We start from the raw sequence: 18565 nt of genomic DNA on the forward strand, positions 1-18565 counted from the left end.
CCATAAGCTGCCTGATATCCATCACGTCCAATAACCTCACTCCATCCGCCCATCGCCCATCTCCCGACGATAATGATCTTAAGATTCACAACCACTCGACTACCGTCTTCCTCAAAAAGTTGACTAGCCGGTTCTATCTTCACATCCTCAAGATCAAAATCAACAATGTTCCGTCCTTCCGGTCTCTTCAAATCCGTACCTTGTCCGAAGGTCTCGACGTGCGGTTTGCAGAACTGTCTGTTCTCGCATCAGGCGGTTGTTATTGAACGGCCCACTCCTCCTCTTACCACCGCTTCTACATCGTCGATATCTTCAAATACAAAAGGTTGAAAACCCTTCCTTTCTCAAATAGTGATACGTGGTCGTAGTCATGGTCGTGGTACTGGCGCTAATCAACGGTCCAACAGCTAAATCCGTCTCCCGAAATGAGCGCAGTCCGACCCCCCCTCCGCCGCCGAAGAGACGTAGGATCGACGAGGCTCACCATACCAAATCCACGGAAGCCCCCTCAAACCCCATCATCAAATCTATTCTCAAGAAATCAACGCCCTCTTCCGTCTCCTCATTACCATCTTCGTCTCCTCCACCTTATCCTTCGTCTTCACCGTCGCAACAACCGCCTTCTAGTTCTCTTGATTCCGAGGCAGGGAAGTACCTTAAGCTCAAAACTACAGATAAAAAGACGGGATCTATTACAAAGACAAGGATAGAAAGGGCTGGACCATCGTTTTCTTCTTCTTCATCGTCGTCGTCGTCAACATTAAAACCCTCGGGACCATCTTCTTCGACAACTAATCAATCGATACGATCTTTACATACTTCACCACCAAACCATACCACAACTACTCTACTCTCTGACACAGATGCCACAAAACTCCTTCTCGAATTCGGAAAGCCGAAACCCGGTCCCCCACGAGAACCCGAACGTCTTATGCCACGTACCGTCCCTCGGGCGCCCGCGAATTTCGAAACTAGACATAACATCCTCGTACAACTCCACAAGGAGTTCATCCGACTAGACCCAGATAGCCAAAAGACCGCCATAGGGAAACAGAGGATGATAAAACTCGCGAATGATGAGGAGGCCGCGAGTGCGCTGAACGATATTTTTACCTATAAAAACATTATGAGGAACCGAATTTTTGCTCTAGGGAAGATGACACCGGAAACTTTCAAAAAGGATCTGGAGGAAAAAGAACAGTCGAAAAGGAAGAAGGATCTGCCGGATGGAAACGAGGAGTTAGTAACAGGGTTGAGCCCGGAAGCTGAAGTCACAGCTTTAGGTGGCTATGTCGCATCCCTCCTATCCCTAAAGGCATCCGAATACGTCGTCCTCCCGCCGTCAGAAGAAGAAATTCGAAAAACCAAGGAGGGTCTGGAAGCCGCAGATGGAAGGGAGGAATGCGACCGTTGTAAAACCAGATTCCAAGTTCTCAAAGAACAAGACAAAGAAACCAAAAGCTGGGTAACAGGTGGGAGCTGTACCCACCACTATGGAAGGTTTATCGTCGACGGCGGTAGGAGAACATGGGCTTGCTGCGCTACACCACGGGGAGAAACTACAGGCTGCGTAGAACATACAAATCATGTTTTTATGGTTAAAAGTCCGGTCCGACTGGCTAGTGTCTGGCAATTTGTCGAAACCCCATCTGCACCGATACTCTCACCTTCTTCGGAAACGACACCACCTCCTTCGGACAAAAAAATCGAAAAGGCAATCTGCATGGACTGTGAAATGGCATTCACAACCAAAGGTTTCGAAGTAATCCGGTTAACAGCGACACGTTTCCCAACCTACGAACCCATCGTCGACATCCTCGTCCAACCTTATGGTGAGGTTCTAGACCTAAACACCCGTTTCTCCGGAGTAACCCAAGAACAATTCGATACCGCACTCCCCTACTACAACTCCTCTCTACCGAATAAAGATGGCCCCAAGGTACTTTTAAGAGCATCAAGTCCGCTCGAAGCTCGCGAAATCCTATTTACTTACATCGACTCCTCGACAATAATTATCGGGCATTCACTCGATAACGATCTGAAATGTATGAGAATAATACACCCTCGTGTTGTTGATACTGCGCTGTTATACAGGCATAGAGCGCCTGGGATGAAGTTCAGTCTTAAATACCTTGTCAAAACGCATTTGGGAAGGTTTATACAAACGAATGAGAATGCACAGGGACATGACAGTAGGGAGGATGCGAATGAAGCGGGGAATTTGGTGAGAAAGAGGATTCAGAATGATGTTAGAGTGGGGAAGATCGGGAAGGATGGGATTTGGGCAGGGGATGTGATGTATGCGTTTAAAAATACAGGGGAGAATAATAATAATAGTAGTAATAATAACCAAGATAAGGTTGTTGCTGCGAAATAGGAGGGGGTTCAAGATGAGGGCTACTGCTGCTGCTCAGGCGAATTAAGGAGAACTCCGCTCTTGTAGAGGGCGGGTTGGGTTATATCTTTCTTGGGTTATAATCTAAGGATTGGGGATTATGATGTGCTCAAAACTACTTTCAAGGCTAAATCTAGCTAGCAAGCACCTCGGGTTTTTTTAAACTATGAGGGAGATAGGATGTAGATAGATAGATAGATAGATATCTTATCAGGCAGCATCTTATGTATGTATTATTATCAATATAATTTCCACTACCGGCATACCGCTTTAGGAACAGATGCTTTTATTCATCATACATACTTCTATCTAGAGCTCTCATAACTAACCCCATAGAAATAATATATTAATATTAGTTCCTTTTCCATATTTTAAGTTAGTATACAACGTGGAAACGATGCTGTGAAAGGAACTACAAGATGTCTGCTGTCACGTTGACAGTATTAATGACAGATCGATAATTGGAAATGGGGAACATAAGGGTATATCAGTGGTAATGTAATGGTATATAGGATTTGACATTAGAGTAATATATGAAGAAGGAAATATGAAAATGAAAGTCGTAAGAGGGTCGTAAATATTGTGAAGATGCATTTTTGCCAACATGGATATCCGCCGAAAAATAAACAGAAAGGGAAAAAAGGAAGCATGCAAAAACCGTACTAGCCGGTCCCGAAGGTGGTGATATCGTGAAGAAGAAGAGAAGGAAAATGCAGATGCAAAGATGGGAAATGTGCTAAAGTAAGTAAGTAGGTATACCGAACCCGCCTCCCCGAAGTAATAAATGAAAAATGGAAAAAAAAACTAAACTTCCTCCTAGCTCCCTTCTTCTCCTTACCCCCTCTCTTATTTTTAATCTGTATCCAACAAACAAAGCACCTTCGCTCTGAATATAATAGTCCTAAGCCCATAATCATCGCCCTTCTCATTACCCCACTTAATAACCGCTGGAAACGCGCACGCACCAACCATCTTCCCTCTCAAATCCTCATCTACATCATCTTCCATACCTGACGCATCTTCCATCCACTCTGGGTCGAATATATGTCCCACGGGGCTAACGACATCGATTCTTGCACGTTGGCCCTTAAAATGGTGAGAGATTCTGACAGCGTTTGCTAGTAATGGGATTAATGCTCTCGAAGCGGCGTCGCCCGGACGAGCTTTGTGACCGGGGATGAGGGAGAAAACGACGGATTCGACTTCGGAACAGCAGTCGACTATTGCGGATTCGGAGTTGTCTTTTACGGGGTGGGTGTTTGTGAGAAGAGCGATTGAGAGGGCGCGCCAGCGGTTTATCATGCCGTAGTTTGCTGTATATGTATTCCATTAGTTCCATCGGTTCTTTTTATGTAAGGGGGGCGTATTTATAGAATGTGGGGGGAAACATACGTGGTACTGTAACCGAGTGCTGTGTCAACATGACTTCAATCCCTCTCATCGCGGCTTCCTGTCCTTCCTGCAGTCCGACGCAGTATCTATCGAATATCCTTCGTAAGATGATATCTTGTACGACAGCCTGCATTACCGTCATTCTGCTGTTGCTCATCGTTAATCTTGCGAATTCCGGGACCGCGTGGCCGATTCTAGCTTGAATGCCTATATCCTGGACCATCTCCGGCATCTGCGAGGCGGCTTTACAATGTTTCCATACCCAATTTCTCAACTGAGTAGCAAATTTCGTGAGCTCCTCTTTGAACCATACGTCGTCGACTACGCCTTCCTCTGCCTTTGCGACGGAAAGGTATGCTGTTACGTCGTCTAGATCATCTTTTAGAGTTTTCACTTCCTTTTCACGTTTTTCTGATTCTTCTTTTAGTTTTGATTCGGCGGCTTTGAGGGATTCGGTGAGTTTTGTGATTTCGGATTGGTTTGCGGTCATCATTTCTTGCATTTGGGTATGTAGACCCGTGATTTCGAAATCTTTGACTTCGAGTTGAGCTGCCATTGCGGGATCCCAGCGGGCGACTTCGTTACCTGCCTATTCATTTTTTTTAAAGATGTTCTATTAGCTTCTTCTTCTTCTTCTCCTTCTTCCTTTTTTTCTTTCTATAACTTTCTTTTTTTATACTTTTGAAGGGGATGGGGGGAATACATACCGCCATCTCATTAACCCTCTGCCTCAACACCGCAACCTCCTGCCTCAAATGCGTATTCTCCGCCATAAGCCCCGGACTATCAAAATACTGCGGCGGGGGTACCCCTCTACCGGGCGGTGGGGGCGGAGGATACCCCCCACCACCATATCCATGAGGACCCGGCGAAGGTCCCAACGTCAATTCACTTCCTTCCGGAGAATTCCCACTTTCGGGCGTATGATCTTCGCCAGAGTCCATATCATACCCTGGTTCCGTGGCAGCATATGCCCCCGGATGGGTATGATGATGTGATAACGGTGGAGCACCGGGACGACCACCACCAACTGGCATTCTTCCTACACCGCCACCACCTCTGTGGAATGGATTTCCGCCGCCAGCGCCCGGGGGTAAGGGGTGGTGACCTGGTGGGGGATGGTAGGGATTAGTTTGGAGTGATGGGGTGCGGGGGCGTGGAGTTATGGGGCGTGAGTGAGTACCTGGAGGGGGTTGTTGTTGCTGTGGCGGAGGGGGTTCGTAGTAGCCTTGTGGTGCTGGCATTATTTGTTGTGGAGGGGGTCGGGAGCCGCCGCGTAGAGGGGGGGGTGGGACTGCTCCGCGGCCGCGAGCCATGGGGCCGCGTCCGAGGTGGGCCATTTCTTTTTTGTGAGGGGGGGTTTCTGTTGTTTTGGTGATTGATTATGAGGGGGGTGGTTTGGAAGGCGGTGACGTTTGGGGGGATTAGTTGTGGTTGTAGGGAAGGTGGTTGTGGTGGTGGTTGGTGGTGAGAATCGAAGCTATGGAGCTATTGTATCCTATCGTGGGAGCTGAGCTAGCTTATATCGATTTCGATCTGGGGGACCAGAAAGAGTCCAATCCAACGGCGGTGTTTTTCGTGGTCCAATCGTAAGTCGACCTTCCTTCTCTTTTCCCTTCTTTCGGTTTGGATTGTGCTGGCAAGTTTTGTTGGATTTTTTTTCTCTTCCCTTTTCTCTTTTTCTTTTCCTTTTCTCCACTTATGATTCGTTTACTCGAAGTTTCCACGCTAATGATATCGGGTTTTTATGACTCGGAATTTTCCAGAATTTTTGAATTTTTGATAGCGGGGAGGAAGAGGACGGGGGGGTTTATTGTGCTTTTTTGGTGTGTTTCGATTATTCTTCTTCGAAGTGTATCGTTATTTTGTTATGGTTTAATTTATGGGATGAGGAGTTCGAAAAGGTTAGAGATAGAGAGATTGGAAAGGGAGAAAAGACTTTGGAATTTGCCCCGCTCAAGGGGGTTGGGTTATGTATGTTATGGGTATCGATAAAATATTTCGCGCCGTAAAAACGGAAGGCGCTTAACTAATGAACAATAAAGTAGAAAAACAACAATTCCTAACTAGCGGGAGCGTCTACTAGGAGAGAAAAAATATATATATAAAAGGTTAAGGTAAAAGTATACGTAAGCGAAAAAACCAGTTGGGAAATGGGGAAAAAAGGGATAGTTGTTAAATTCCGCTGTTCAATGGATAAATATTCGATCGATTTGATAAAGAAAGGGCAAAAAAAAAAGGTGGCGGTGACAGTGTGTGTTTTTTTTGTTGTCAGCAGCTTTTTTTGGGGGTGGTAAAAAAGAAAAAGGTCCAGGGTGTGATAACGATTTCGTTGGCGGGGTCCAAGTTAACCGCGAATTTTAAGCTTAAAAAAATAAAGCTTTTTTTGTCGAAGGGCGATATGGGTATTCGATGAGCTGTCGCCGCGGGGTAAGTGTTTTAAAATTTCTGGCTTAGTTAGATTAATTAACAAGGTTGACTCTTTCGATCGTTCGTTCGCTTGATTAGGTTCGATGCAATTATGTAAAACGAGAAAACGTTTTTTTACCTGGTTGAAGAAGAGAAAGAAAGAAAGGGTATTAACCATCGACCTGACGGAAAATGGGGATTGGGAGAAGATATATAGAATATCATATCATATCATATCATGTATATCATATCATGTCGTGGCATATGCATCTCGGATCCCATCCTGCGATGGCAAAAAAAAAAACTTTTTTCAATCATAAGATGTTTTTTTTTCCCAACGATTCGAAGAGATAGAATGCATAGAAGCTTCTTGAACCAGTAGGCTAGGCCCGAAAAGATGCCAGCACTGCGATGCATATGCGGATGTCAAACAAAAAATCGGGACCAATGATGAAGACCCATGGGTTGACAGGGTACGGGGGTTTGAGGTGCCTTTTTAGTTTAAAAGGGAAAAAATATTATTACCATTTTTGGTAAATCTTTTTTTGTTGAATATTGTTGCGTTTTGAATTCACGGAGATTTGATGGCTTGAAGTTTTTTTGTTCTGTGTTCATCTATTTGTTTAGCGGGTAGCCTGATATGGTGGGTAAAGTAGATATTTGGCTCGATAGCTAGAACTTGAATTATGATGTGGTTCTGATGGTAACTGTCGTATCTCAGCATGGGATGCACCAATTGCGATCCTTCCTTTTGTTCTTCATCGAAAGCTGTATTCAGCGTTGTTGCTGTTGTATATTGCATGATAAACTTCCTAAATAGGAATAAGAGCGGAAGTTATGCTTCCATATCCGGAATAGCTTGGTTTCAACACAAATTTGGAGCTCGATTCCGTTGGGAGCTCTAGGAGGACCATGGTTTTAAGATTATATGATGAGTTCCATGTGTAGATATACATCCACGAAATCTATGTGGCGGGAATATCGTAGACTTAGAGTGTCCCGCAAGTGCAAGGCTTGTGGGTAACATTGGTAATATAATAAAGATAAATATAAGCTTCATAGATGTAGTCTCCGAAGGCTTTAAGGGCACAACGATTGACTCCATCACCGACGAATGGGACTTGGTTGAACTAATTAAGAAGATGACGTTGAGGATTGTTGAATGAACAAACTTCACGAGACCGAGGATAGTAAACTCGGTTCCGGTGATATCCTCCCACAAATCTGTAACACCAGGTATTTTCGAATTTCCAGAGACTGTTCAGAAGAAATGCGATGTCCGGAGGAAACACGACAAGACTATCCCAGATTCCTAGAATAGTGTTAACTTTTCAATTAGGACAAAAATTGTCCAGGTTGTGGCTTTAAAACAGTTTAGGATAGCATTGAAGCTTCCGCTAAGTCCGAACCCCTACCACACTATTGAGCTGTTCATAGAGGGTTTCGAAGTTGACTAGTATTTCGGACTCAGTCACCGCGGAATTTGTGTCAATGGCTGCCATTTCATCTAGTAAAACAGATAAATTAGGTATTTTTATGTCTAGCGACTCTTCAGCGGCGGCTTCTATGATCCATTGCATTGGTTTTATTTTCGAAGCAGCTTTCATTAGAGGCCGGCTGGTTATTGTAAATTTGATCTACCCAACTCTCACGAGGAGCCTGACCGTCTGAAGCATCTTTGGTCCTTGGATCATCTAATATTCTATTAAGTTCAAAGGCGCAATCATTGAAGATATCCTTTAAGCTGTTCCCAATCCCAGGCACCGAACTGTGATGCTTGCTATGCTTATAGGCCGTCCGAAAAAAAACTATATTGCGGACTCAGTAAATTTTCGTCATAAATACGTCATGAAGTATAGATATTTTCCTTTTGAGTGTCACATATGCGGGAACGGTCGAATGCTAACCTTCGAAGTATCTAAAAAAATCATCATCACGTCCCTACCAAAAGTGAACTCGAGCCTTGAAGCAATAGCTTCCAGTACTCCGAAAATCAATTTGAGTTGAAACAGAAACACAGTACCTCGGATTTCGAACCCGATCTTAATTATTGGAGGTGATCATAATTGTCAAACCCACCACCAAGAGACTGTCCCATCAACCACCGCCTTGATATACGTGAGCTTGGTTTCACAAAATCAGAGGCAGCTGGGAAGTTCGCCTACCGGGAAGGGATCAATAGATTCACCGAATGTCCAAAGGTCCGGCTTAGGCCCTTGACTCCGCCCTGAAACAACCCGACGAAGGCTTATAAAACAGCTCACGTCGAAATCAAATTTAAAGGGGACAGAAGGCAGATGGAGAACTTGGTGATAGTTTTTATACCTATGTGAAATATTAATTGAATCCTCCAGTCTTCACAAAGTTGAATATAAATGATTACACCCTCAATTGGGAAGTCAAAATTTCTAGCCGACCCCAGGACGCATTGAATGATATGTAAGAGTTTATGAAATTCTTGGTATAGAGAAAATCACTAACTAAATTCATTCTATCACGGTTTCTTTGTTCTTTTAAAAGAGGTTCTTAAGGCCTCCGACGAAAAAGATAACCCAGTTAAAGTTGCAAACTCGGTGAAGAACAATCTTAAAGACTATGTAGATATCCAAGCCTTTACTGTTTCATCTATCTTTTGCCTCTTTGAAAAGGCAGATAGATATGGTAGAGACACTGAAATTGTGGGACGAAAAAGGCGAACTGCTTGCGGGTAATGATGATCTCGAGGAGGTTGACCAAGACATAAAGCTGTTAGTCAGAGAGTACTTCATCCATCTCCAAAAGACAAAATACATAGTTGGGAAAGCTTCTCCAAATTTCCCTTTGGTTTTGGGGTATGCGATTTCCCAAAAAGTTCCCGACACCTCCAAGGTTGGCGGGAAGGCATCATCCGCGAATAATCACCCTATTATATTCCCATTCCAAGATACCTTGATATTACGGTAACTCCAGGTGAGGAATCAGACCAAGTTTTACCACTACTTCCGAGACGTTAAACAATTGAATACACAATATGATCCCTCATAAGAGTTGTCATCGTCCCCGGAGAAGTGGGCACATAGAACATTGTCATCGACAGAGGCGCACGCAAAGATTTGGCGGTCCCGGGTCAAACTTTAGACTAGAACGCTGTCTCAAAGGATGAAACCTATGGGTCCTGGGTGGACTTCGACCTTCATCAATCCTTCAAACGTTATGGAAGTCGTGAGCGAAATTCGAGGTTCCGAGATGTTATAGTGGGATGGGAACATAAGACATTGAACACTATACAGAACAAGCTCAATGACTTCGTTGCCCTTAGTACAATAGTTATTACGCTAGCTGGGGAGCTCTTCACATTTGCGGGTCTTGATACAGATGACAATGGCAACCTCTATTCTCAGGTCAATTGTTCAAATGAAGGAGAGGTTGAATCAAGAGGCGGTAAAGGCGGCAGTAACTCAAAGAACCCTCTTCAGGGTATGGTTGCGTTCTATAGATCTAGCGGAAAGAACATGGTATTTTTACCCTGTTTGGTAATGTTCTAAGAAAATGCATGTTGATTCGAATTGGACAATCTTTATAGACTCGAGAAACTTTGTACCTAGCATATCTAGTAGGCGGGAAAGGCAGTTGGGAGGAAGATGAAGTTATGATTTTACTTTGCCCGATTGTCAAAGTACAATTCTCAGTACACATGATTAACAACGGAGGAAGAAAATCTCCCGAGAAAAGCATGGCACAAAAGTATGTTGTTTCACTAGTCTCGGAGCCATTGTTTCACATAATATCATCCAAGGTCAAATATATGCAATGCGAGACTCGTCAAATTTCTAAAACAATAAGTGCAGTCGGGTTAAAGTGCGGCACGCACGTACAGCCTTCCAATAAGTAGTAAGAAAATCAATAGAGCTCAAAAATATAGATTTAAGTGAGAGCAAAAGCTGTGTGGTATTTAAGACTGCATTATATCATGATGCTCGATCGACACTAACTATATTCTGCGTTGTGCTGTTGTATATCAAAGGCGACTTTCCTAATTAGGCCACTCGTGGAGGCTGCAAGTCCATATTAGGTGGTGATCTGCGCGCTTGGAGTGTCTTTGACTCGTTAAACTCTTTGTCGATATGCCTGACGTCTACATTATTCGCTAGGCTAACGAGAAGAGAAATTTATAACTAGTATCTATGGAAGATGATGAAAAATTCCGGTAGAAGTGTTGAACTAGAGCTTTCTTAAGTTTCATCGCTGGTTCTGTATCGGCTGCTCAACCCATTTTTGAGAGCTATTTCTTTTTTTTCGCTTCGTAATTTTCTGAATTGCATGATATAGGATCCTAGGAACAAATTGATGCGTGACAAAAACAAAGCCAATTTCAGGATGTGTTTATGTAGTACGTAAAAACATCAGAAGAGGGAGAAGAAGAAGTAAAAGTAATTAGTCCCGCACTTGCTTCAGGTGGTCTTACGATGCCCATAAACTGATAAGTTCCAAAGGTACCGGGACTGGTTGATATTCCAATAACTTTCCGATCTTGAACCCCAAAATATTTCTTGAAGAGGGGCCGACCTTTTAGTTGCATCACCGTATACCTCTATACCAGCTGTTTCAGCCCGCTCGCATACCAAATTCATTAGAGTATAGCCTCGACCCATTTTCTGGTACGCAGGATCAACTCCTATAAATTCACCCACTATCAAAAAGTCAGTATATAGCTTGATAAAAGGATTCGACCAAGGCGGAGAGAGCAAGTTGATTGGGCGGTCAAAAAAAAGCTTACTCCAGTGAATCCTTCGGCCCATGGTCTCTACCCTCGCTTTTTGCATGCCACCCTAGAGTCTATCAGTAATCTCAGTATCCTAATACGATGGGTAATCTGGCAATGGGATATCTTGCGAGCCGTCTGCTGGTGGAACGTGCCACTGAATGAAGGCTACAACCTTACCATCTTAAATTTCGCTAAATCCTCAACTACAAATGTTTTGAAGATGCTTGGGCCGGCCCGAATTCCCATATTCCACGCATCGTTCCACCACTGACGATTGATCGGGCCGCCTGGAGTGGCAGTGTTCCAGAACTCATGTGAAGAGTTAAATGAAGCAGACCATAACCATGTGAGATCCTCCACATCGCTCCCCACTGCGTCCCGTACTGCGAATCCGGGAGGCGGTTTGTGTCAAATCTTTGGATCCTACCCGAGCTGTGAAACGCGATCACTTGGCGAATTGTGAACGCAAGTTGATACCGATTTTACAGAGCCCTTCCAAACACGGAACCGAGAAGGATAAGGAAGACCGTATGAAGTCATCCGGACATACTTGTCCCTCCTTTTTCCGTTATGCACAAGTCGTGAAGACCTGTTGGACGGGAGGCATAGAATATTACGAATGCTGGTTGTTGAGATTTGCCAAGGCGCCTAAGGAAGCTTTAACGACCGAAAGCTCCAATGACTGAAGAATAAATCATTTTGGTTTGGAACGAAGATTCAGAATTCTAGAATCATTTTTTATCCATCAGAAAGGTAATCTTGATCTGATAGAGGGTCGGGTACTAGAGAGAGAAGAAAGATAATGGGTTGCAGTTTAAAACTGCATTGCCTGAACAATCTGAACAGAATGGGCTGGGACGGTAATTGCGGTGTGCGTTGCAGCATTGTCCAAATCTAATACGTGCATTTATGACCAGGGGGAAAGGGTCGCGAATCGAAGTATCCGTACCAATCGCGATCAAACTCATATGCTCATATGATCATCCTGTGCTGCGCAACCCGGATATCGATACCGATCATCGCGAAGGAATCTAACATGACGGTTAAATTAGTAATTACAACGGAAGGAAACATATCCTAGCTGGTTTGAGCCTCATCAGAATTAATTCGAAATGCCGAGAGGCTCCAAGAGTCTGCCACCGGTCTGTGGTGGTAACTGACCTGTAGTATATATACTAACTATCGTCGATTTTTATATATCTATATTAAGATTCAGCAGATCCGGGTACACCACCTAGGCCTAGACATGCATATGCGGCAAAGTTCACATTCCAAAGGGAAGCCGGCCTCCAGGTCGAAATCGCGCGTTGATTAAGCTAATTAGGGGTTGTCTCGTCGCTAGACTCCTCAACTATGATCAGAGGCGCATAGCACCAGACCCGACCTGAATGCACAGCTGTACGTATACAGACGATATTCTACAGTGCCTAGGTGATTTTTATGCTGTTCCCCCGCAATACAAGTCCCGCCCCTAGTTGCTCCGCCGGCTGGTGCAGGTACAGCTATACATAGCTATGCAATTGGCTACCTCCGTATACCAACAGTAACAGCACGAGGCACGAGGCTCATTCGAGTCCGTGAGATTAGAGCCCGCGAATTCGCGCGAACTAAATCCATCATATCAGCATCTTAGTCAAAATATTGTGCTCCGTATGTATACTGCATTGAATAATATACCTGGGTGCAGCTGGTTTGCGTTCGATGTCGACTTGTCCTAGGGACATAACCAACGAAATCGGTGACCCTATGTGCTTTGTGGTATTTTTTGGGTCTGGGGTCCGAACTAGCGGGTACAAACACAACTCCGGATCCCCGGCCGAAGCAAATGACATATTGTCAGATTCTATTTGTACTTTAAATTTAGTGCCCCCCTTCATGACGTCTTGAGACGAGGCTAGTACCGTAAAAACTACCGAGAACGGGAATTTGTATTTTACTACCCCGGTACCCTGGTGACCCGGGATAGTGACTTTCTTTTTTAACATTCTTTAGATCGATCCCGAAATCCTTGTTTTGTTAACTGCATGTCAACCTGCTTCCGGCAGTATCCGCATCCAATCAACACCCCGAACTTTCTTTTATAATATTGACCATAGCTAGGGGAGCTTATTAACAAAAGTCTATAGGTATTCTGGGCTTAATCAACGAGTTGATGTTATAACACACGAATTCGCGTTAATACGTAAAATTTAAAACAGCAGGCTAGTGGTAAACTATACTATCTCGGGTATCTGGATCATATACGCTTTGACTTCTCATGGGTATCTTAACAACCAGCTAGAATCATAATTTATAGGGCTTAAATGGGGTATTCTCGAAACTCCTCGGATCAAATCGAATAGCCAAGTATTCGATAACGAAGGCGAACTCTTCGATTCTCTTAGACCGTTTTGCTCGGCCTAGTAGCTTTAACCGGACATGATCGCGAACATGCCATCCGATCGCGATCCTCAACCTATTGCAGTTACGAATGGTAATTCCAATACACCCGACAGGCCATCTGCAGACCTGTGCACATGGAACATGCATTACCTAATTACACCACAGAGTCGTCTATATGCAGATGAACCTACATATATAAAGGCAATCTTGTCCCTCGATATTTCAGCATCTCCACTCAGTAGTTTCGCAGTGTACGAATTTAACGCAGGATATTGGAGCCGTGAACCGAGTACCAACTCTCGATTTCTCTCTTTCTTTCAATTCTCGGGCCTCCCCTCGTCTTCTTTCACAGATCGTCAAGCCAGAGTTTAACTCATGGAATGTGGATCACACTCCCAAGGAAACTACATTGTTTCCTGTACGGATGACTTCCGGAAAACGTCACAAGTACCGAAATTAAATGGGCACCTGCTGCTTGAAGCAATAATCACAAAAGGTTCGTGAGCACTTTGAAATATTTCTGCCGTGGTATATTATATATAGTAGTATATAAGCTAAACCCCAGCCAGGTTCTATATCTAAACTAGCGGAGACTCTGATTCCAACAACTGAAGTTTCAAGCCATCGGAGACCAATAGAGGAGATTGTATCCAACGATGTTGTCCGGAATGCATTTGAGGCCTCCAAAACTCAGTGGATTGATAATCCCGTCATTACTCCATGGCATGATCCGAACCATAGGATCTATGGTGTCCTCACGGAAGCCAATCGTCTACACCAAATCTGGACGTCTATAAAACCGCGACCATTCTCACCACTCACAGATCCTCTATGGATGGAAGCAGGCCGCACAATAGCAGAAGTTGGTCTCCCATGGCATAACAACCAACTTAATATGCCTGATGAGATCGACAGCAGCTGGCAATTTCACTTCAAGTCTTATGAGCGAAGAGCTCTTAGAGAAAAAGGCGCTCGTGTGGGGGATGCGAATGCAACTGGGTATATTTGCACAGCTAGAGAGGCGAACTGTTATTGCATTCGAACTCTGCAGCAAGACCTACGAGATAAACACCCCACTTTGAGGCCGATTCTAGTCTATGACAACTTCGACGAGCAAACAATATTATCCGCAAAGTCTTTCTTTGGACTTCAAATTTATCGTATATCTTTATCAGACAACATAGAGAACATCTGTCGAGATTTAAATGCGGTTACAAATAATGAACGGCCTGTTATTTTCGCAGCCACGTTAGCAGCTCTCAACGGAATGTGCGATGACTTGGATATCATCTGCAAGATCTCAGAGAGTGTTAAACTTCTACTCCACGTCGATGCTTCACGAAACTTCGACTATATCACAACATTATCTTCAAGAGACAGGAAACTATTAGGAATTAGAAGTTTGAGGCTAGAACCTAGACTACTATCCAAAGAGTTGCGGATACATGATGGACCTGTTCGCGCTAGTACTATTGTCGCAGCGGGATCAAATCATGTGGGCCCAGCGCATGCAGTCGCTTTAAAGCCAGCATCTTTGGGAGCAAAACATGTGAAAGTCGCATATGTACGAGCATATGATGCCTCTCTGGCTGGGTCACGAGATGCTCTCCTTCCTCTCTGGGCCGCCCTGCAGGAGATCAAGTTCGGGGCAAGTGGATTCCAAGAAGTATATCAATACTGCGCTCGAATGAGAACCATACTCATTCGCGCCCTCGCGGGAAAAGTGAAATTCATTGCGCCTTCTTACTCTCTGGACGTTATAGTTCAATCATGCTCTCAGGAACAGATCGAAGGCTTGGTCGCTCTAGGTGGCCAAAGCCTCCCAAACAAAGGGGAAGTTATTCTCACCGTCCAGCCCTCTGTTGTTCCTAATGACATCAAGTCGTTCTTGGAAGCCTTATCGATATCCAACAAGACGGTTGAAAACATCGTAAACCGGGATTTCTCCAAGTTATACCCAATACCCCCACTAGTCATCGATGACTTGCGCGAAACCGTTCGGTCTTGGAGAGTTAAAACTCGGTTCTCTGCCGGCTATCCATTGAACATGTTTTCATATTCTGCGTTAGGGCCCGTTGTTGGGAAGTTTCTGGACGTCAAAATTCCCCAAGATTGGCTGGAATCACATGCGGACCAACTTCTTGCCACCCGAATGCAGAGCTTTGGGCTTACCGGGTCTGAAACACAGTTTAAGGGAACCCTTACAAATGGAAGCACAATGGGCAACCGAGTTGGGATCCACGTGGCCTTAGCCCGACTACCTGGGGCGTTTGTATATTTCTCCACTGAAACCCACTATAGCGTCTCCAAGACAGCCCGTGATTGCGATACAATTACAAATCGCTGGTTGACTAGCCACAAACCCAAATATTCTGAAATATCATGTGATAAAATGGGTTCCATCTCAATCAACGCGCTTGTTGAAAGAGCGCTAGGCGATCAAAGGGAATGTCGAGAGCGTGGCGAAGAATATCATATGGTATTATTCGCCAATATGGGTACGACTTTTGTAGGTGCACGAGATAACCTCAAGAAAATATGTGAAAGATTAGCCGACGTGGGGGTTACAATATCTCATATTCACGTCGACGGAGCGTTTGATTTTGGCTTCGAGAACTGCAGCGTCAAACTCGGTTTACCAGGAACGATCGATGAAGAAGGTAGACCGTTCGTACAAGGTGTAACAATCAGCCACCACAAGGCGTTAGGCGGCATGGTATCCGGCGAGGTCATCTGCTATAGTCCCCATGATCATCTCGCGCCATTTAAATGGAACGTCGACCCAAGGATTGTGTTTGAAAAGTGGCTGTATGATCAGGCGTTTAGACCAGAAGATATCACCAAAATGTATCGGTATTGCCAGGCCAATGCAACATATCTGGAATTTGCTCTCAGAAAATCTGGATTTGCTACAAAGCGGAATCCTGAGAGCCTTATAGTCGTTTTTGAACGGCCACCATCCTGGATTATCGAGGAATTTTCGCTCAGGCCTGAAGGTGATTGGGTTCACTTTATCGCATCACCCCACATATTGCGTTCCACCATCAACCTTTTCATCGATAGAATCTCATGGTTTGAGAAGCAATGCCAAGTTGCTTTCAGCTATGTGAACCCTATAGTGGACTCCGTGCTAGGTCCGGTCGAACTCACATGCGTACGATGTCAGGACCCATTGGCCAGATCTATCTCTGGGCTGTCTGAATCAGCTATGCCTCTAGTATCGGGAGCACAAAGGGATATTGTAAACATAGCCAAGACTTGTATGCGAGGAGCGCTGTCAGTAGCGGTGTTAGACAAGCGTGGCGAGGTGGAAGTGGTCCTGCTAATCGAGTCAAATCGAAACATGTCGATCAAAGTGGGACCACTGCTCGTTAGAGCCCGCAACGTTGTTCATGCGAGCGCAATAGTCGACATTGCCAGACAACTTACAGGATTTATGGCTAGAAGCATGAATGCTCAGCTACATACTGATGTCTCTAGCTACAGTTTATATGTGATATAACAAACCACTTTCTGATTTCGTTCCCGTCTATCCATATTCCATAGTATTATTTTTCTTTATTGTAATTTAACTTCGAAGGTCCGCGGATCCGAAATATCATCTAGCTAGACTGTGCTATAACTATCCTTTCGGATCTAACCTTATTAATTTGCGTCAGTGTTTCTCTTGAACTAGCTGGATTGCTCGAGCTACGAGTTAAATTTGCACTTGATTCAATATCAATGCATAATCGGAGCAGTGGCGCCGAAATGTTTATAGATACATGAGAGATCCTAGGCCCAGATATCTAGATCTTAACCTAACGTGCTAACACTGCCGGCTTTAATCGATTCTAAATAATAATTTATGAGGCCAAGGCCAGGCATAGGCCTATAGTAGGTACTTATATATACATATCATTATTAATTTGATGTATTTAAATTAAAATTTATATATAAATTTGTATATTTAGCTAAATTTAGTACAATGCAAAGCCGTGTTTTTGTCACGTGATTCGACGTCAACTCTAGACTGCAATCTGCAACGCAACGTTTCCAACGCGCAACGTTGCTAACCATCATGCATCAATTAAAGCGTAAACTAGTACTAGCTACTTTCATTATTCGACTATTAGATATATTCTATTCTCTGTGCTATACTACTATTGTCTTCCTGGCGTAGCTCGACACAATATAATACCTGATCAAATACAGGTTTAATAGCGATCGTAGCTCGCGCGTAGCTACTCCGTAAAGCAAAACAATTGGTGGCACACATCACATATCACACGGTCCGGTGCACACGTGTGGAAAACGCAAAAAGGATGAATTTAATTCGTGAGCACGAACGCGAACGCGAATGGAGTGAACGTAGCTGCAAAATTGCCATCATGATACATAAACCCAGAGCGGAGTTGCTTTGTCAACAAGAAAAACTAAGCCCCTGACTACGTATACGAAGGCAATTTCAACGGAAGCCATGGAGGACGAGCCGATTCCGCCGAGAATACCTAAACCAGATCAGCTGTCCATTCACCATCTGAACGTCCAGCAGATCGCCGACGCTTTCGACGTTGAATATTACCGGAAAAGGACTGGGTCCTGGAATAATTACACTATGGAAGGAGCTACCAAGCATATGAAAGTGTGGCCCCCTTTCTCAAACCTTCATTCTTTTCAAGTGGTTGCCTAACCTATCAAACTAAATTAAGTATATGATGGAATCTGTTTTAAAACTTTTTGAAGACCAGTTCGAGGAAATGGAGTCGGTGGGATTCGGACATCAGTCTAAGACAATAAAGGACCAAGTTCTTCATCAATATATCAGTCATCTAGAAGAAAGGAATTCTGGATATTCTCGTCTCGCTTTAGCCATGTTAAAATCCACCAAGGAAGATAATCAGTGGCTTTTCTTATGGACTGCGACGATGGTCCTGAAAAATATGAAAAGGCGCCGACCTTCATCAACGGGGAGTTCTCAGAATACAGCTTCGGGGAGGTCAGCGTATCTCTCTGGCAAAAAAAAGGGGGGGTTAACAATAGAAGAGTGTGAGTAGCGGTTGGTTTGGTCATCGGGTTAGTTGAATCCGCGTGCTAATATCGTCTTTTAAAGTAGTCAACCATGACGGAGACTAAAGCTAAGGATTCTGAATTGACGCCACTTGCGGATCTAATAATCTATGACTTTTCCTTGGTATATTAGTCAGAACGCAGCGACTTATGAGCTTTACGAAAATCGAATGGAAGGACTAAATCCGGCCAGA

General features: G+C 44.2%; 4 protein-coding genes across 4 annotated transcripts; 3 read left to right on the forward strand and 1 right to left on the reverse strand.

Moving 5' to 3' along the window:
* Positions 1–370: 370 nt before the first annotated feature.
* Positions 371–2377, forward strand: AOL_s00075g39 (uncharacterized protein; the record flags this gene model as incomplete). The annotated part of the gene is made up of 1 exon (XM_011122350.1): positions 371–2377. One exon carries the CDS (start codon positions 371–373, stop codon positions 2375–2377), a length of 2007 nt encoding a protein of 668 aa, XP_011120652.1.
* An 870-nt stretch (positions 2378–3247) lies between these two features.
* Positions 3248–5127, reverse strand: AOL_s00075g40 (uncharacterized protein; the record flags this gene model as incomplete). Its single annotated transcript, XM_011122351.1, has 3 exons — positions 3248–3708; positions 3788–4376; positions 4495–5127. 3 exons carry the CDS (start codon positions 5125–5127, stop codon positions 3248–3250), a joined length of 1683 nt encoding a protein of 560 aa, XP_011120653.1.
* A 4207-nt stretch (positions 5128–9334) lies between these two features.
* AOL_s00075g41 (uncharacterized protein) lies at positions 9335–10063 on the forward strand (the record flags this gene model as incomplete). The annotated part of the gene is made up of 4 exons (XM_011122352.1): positions 9335–9397; positions 9466–9690; positions 9759–9919; positions 10024–10063. The coding sequence occupies 4 exons, from the start codon at positions 9335–9337 to the stop codon at positions 10061–10063; spliced, it is 489 nt and encodes a 162-aa protein (XP_011120654.1).
* A 3634-nt stretch (positions 10064–13697) lies between these two features.
* AOL_s00075g42 (uncharacterized protein) lies at positions 13698–16824 on the forward strand (the record flags this gene model as incomplete). The annotated part of the gene is made up of 2 exons (XM_011122353.1): positions 13698–13818; positions 13892–16824. The coding sequence occupies 2 exons, from the start codon at positions 13698–13700 to the stop codon at positions 16822–16824; spliced, it is 3054 nt and encodes a 1017-aa protein (XP_011120655.1).
* Between the last annotated feature and the right edge of the window lie 1741 nt (positions 16825–18565).

This window comes from Orbilia oligospora (genome assembly GCF_000225545.1).
Source record: "Orbilia oligospora ATCC 24927 unplaced genomic scaffold scaffold00075, whole genome shotgun sequence".
Taxonomy (NCBI): domain Eukaryota; kingdom Fungi; phylum Ascomycota; class Orbiliomycetes; order Orbiliales; family Orbiliaceae; genus Orbilia; species Orbilia oligospora.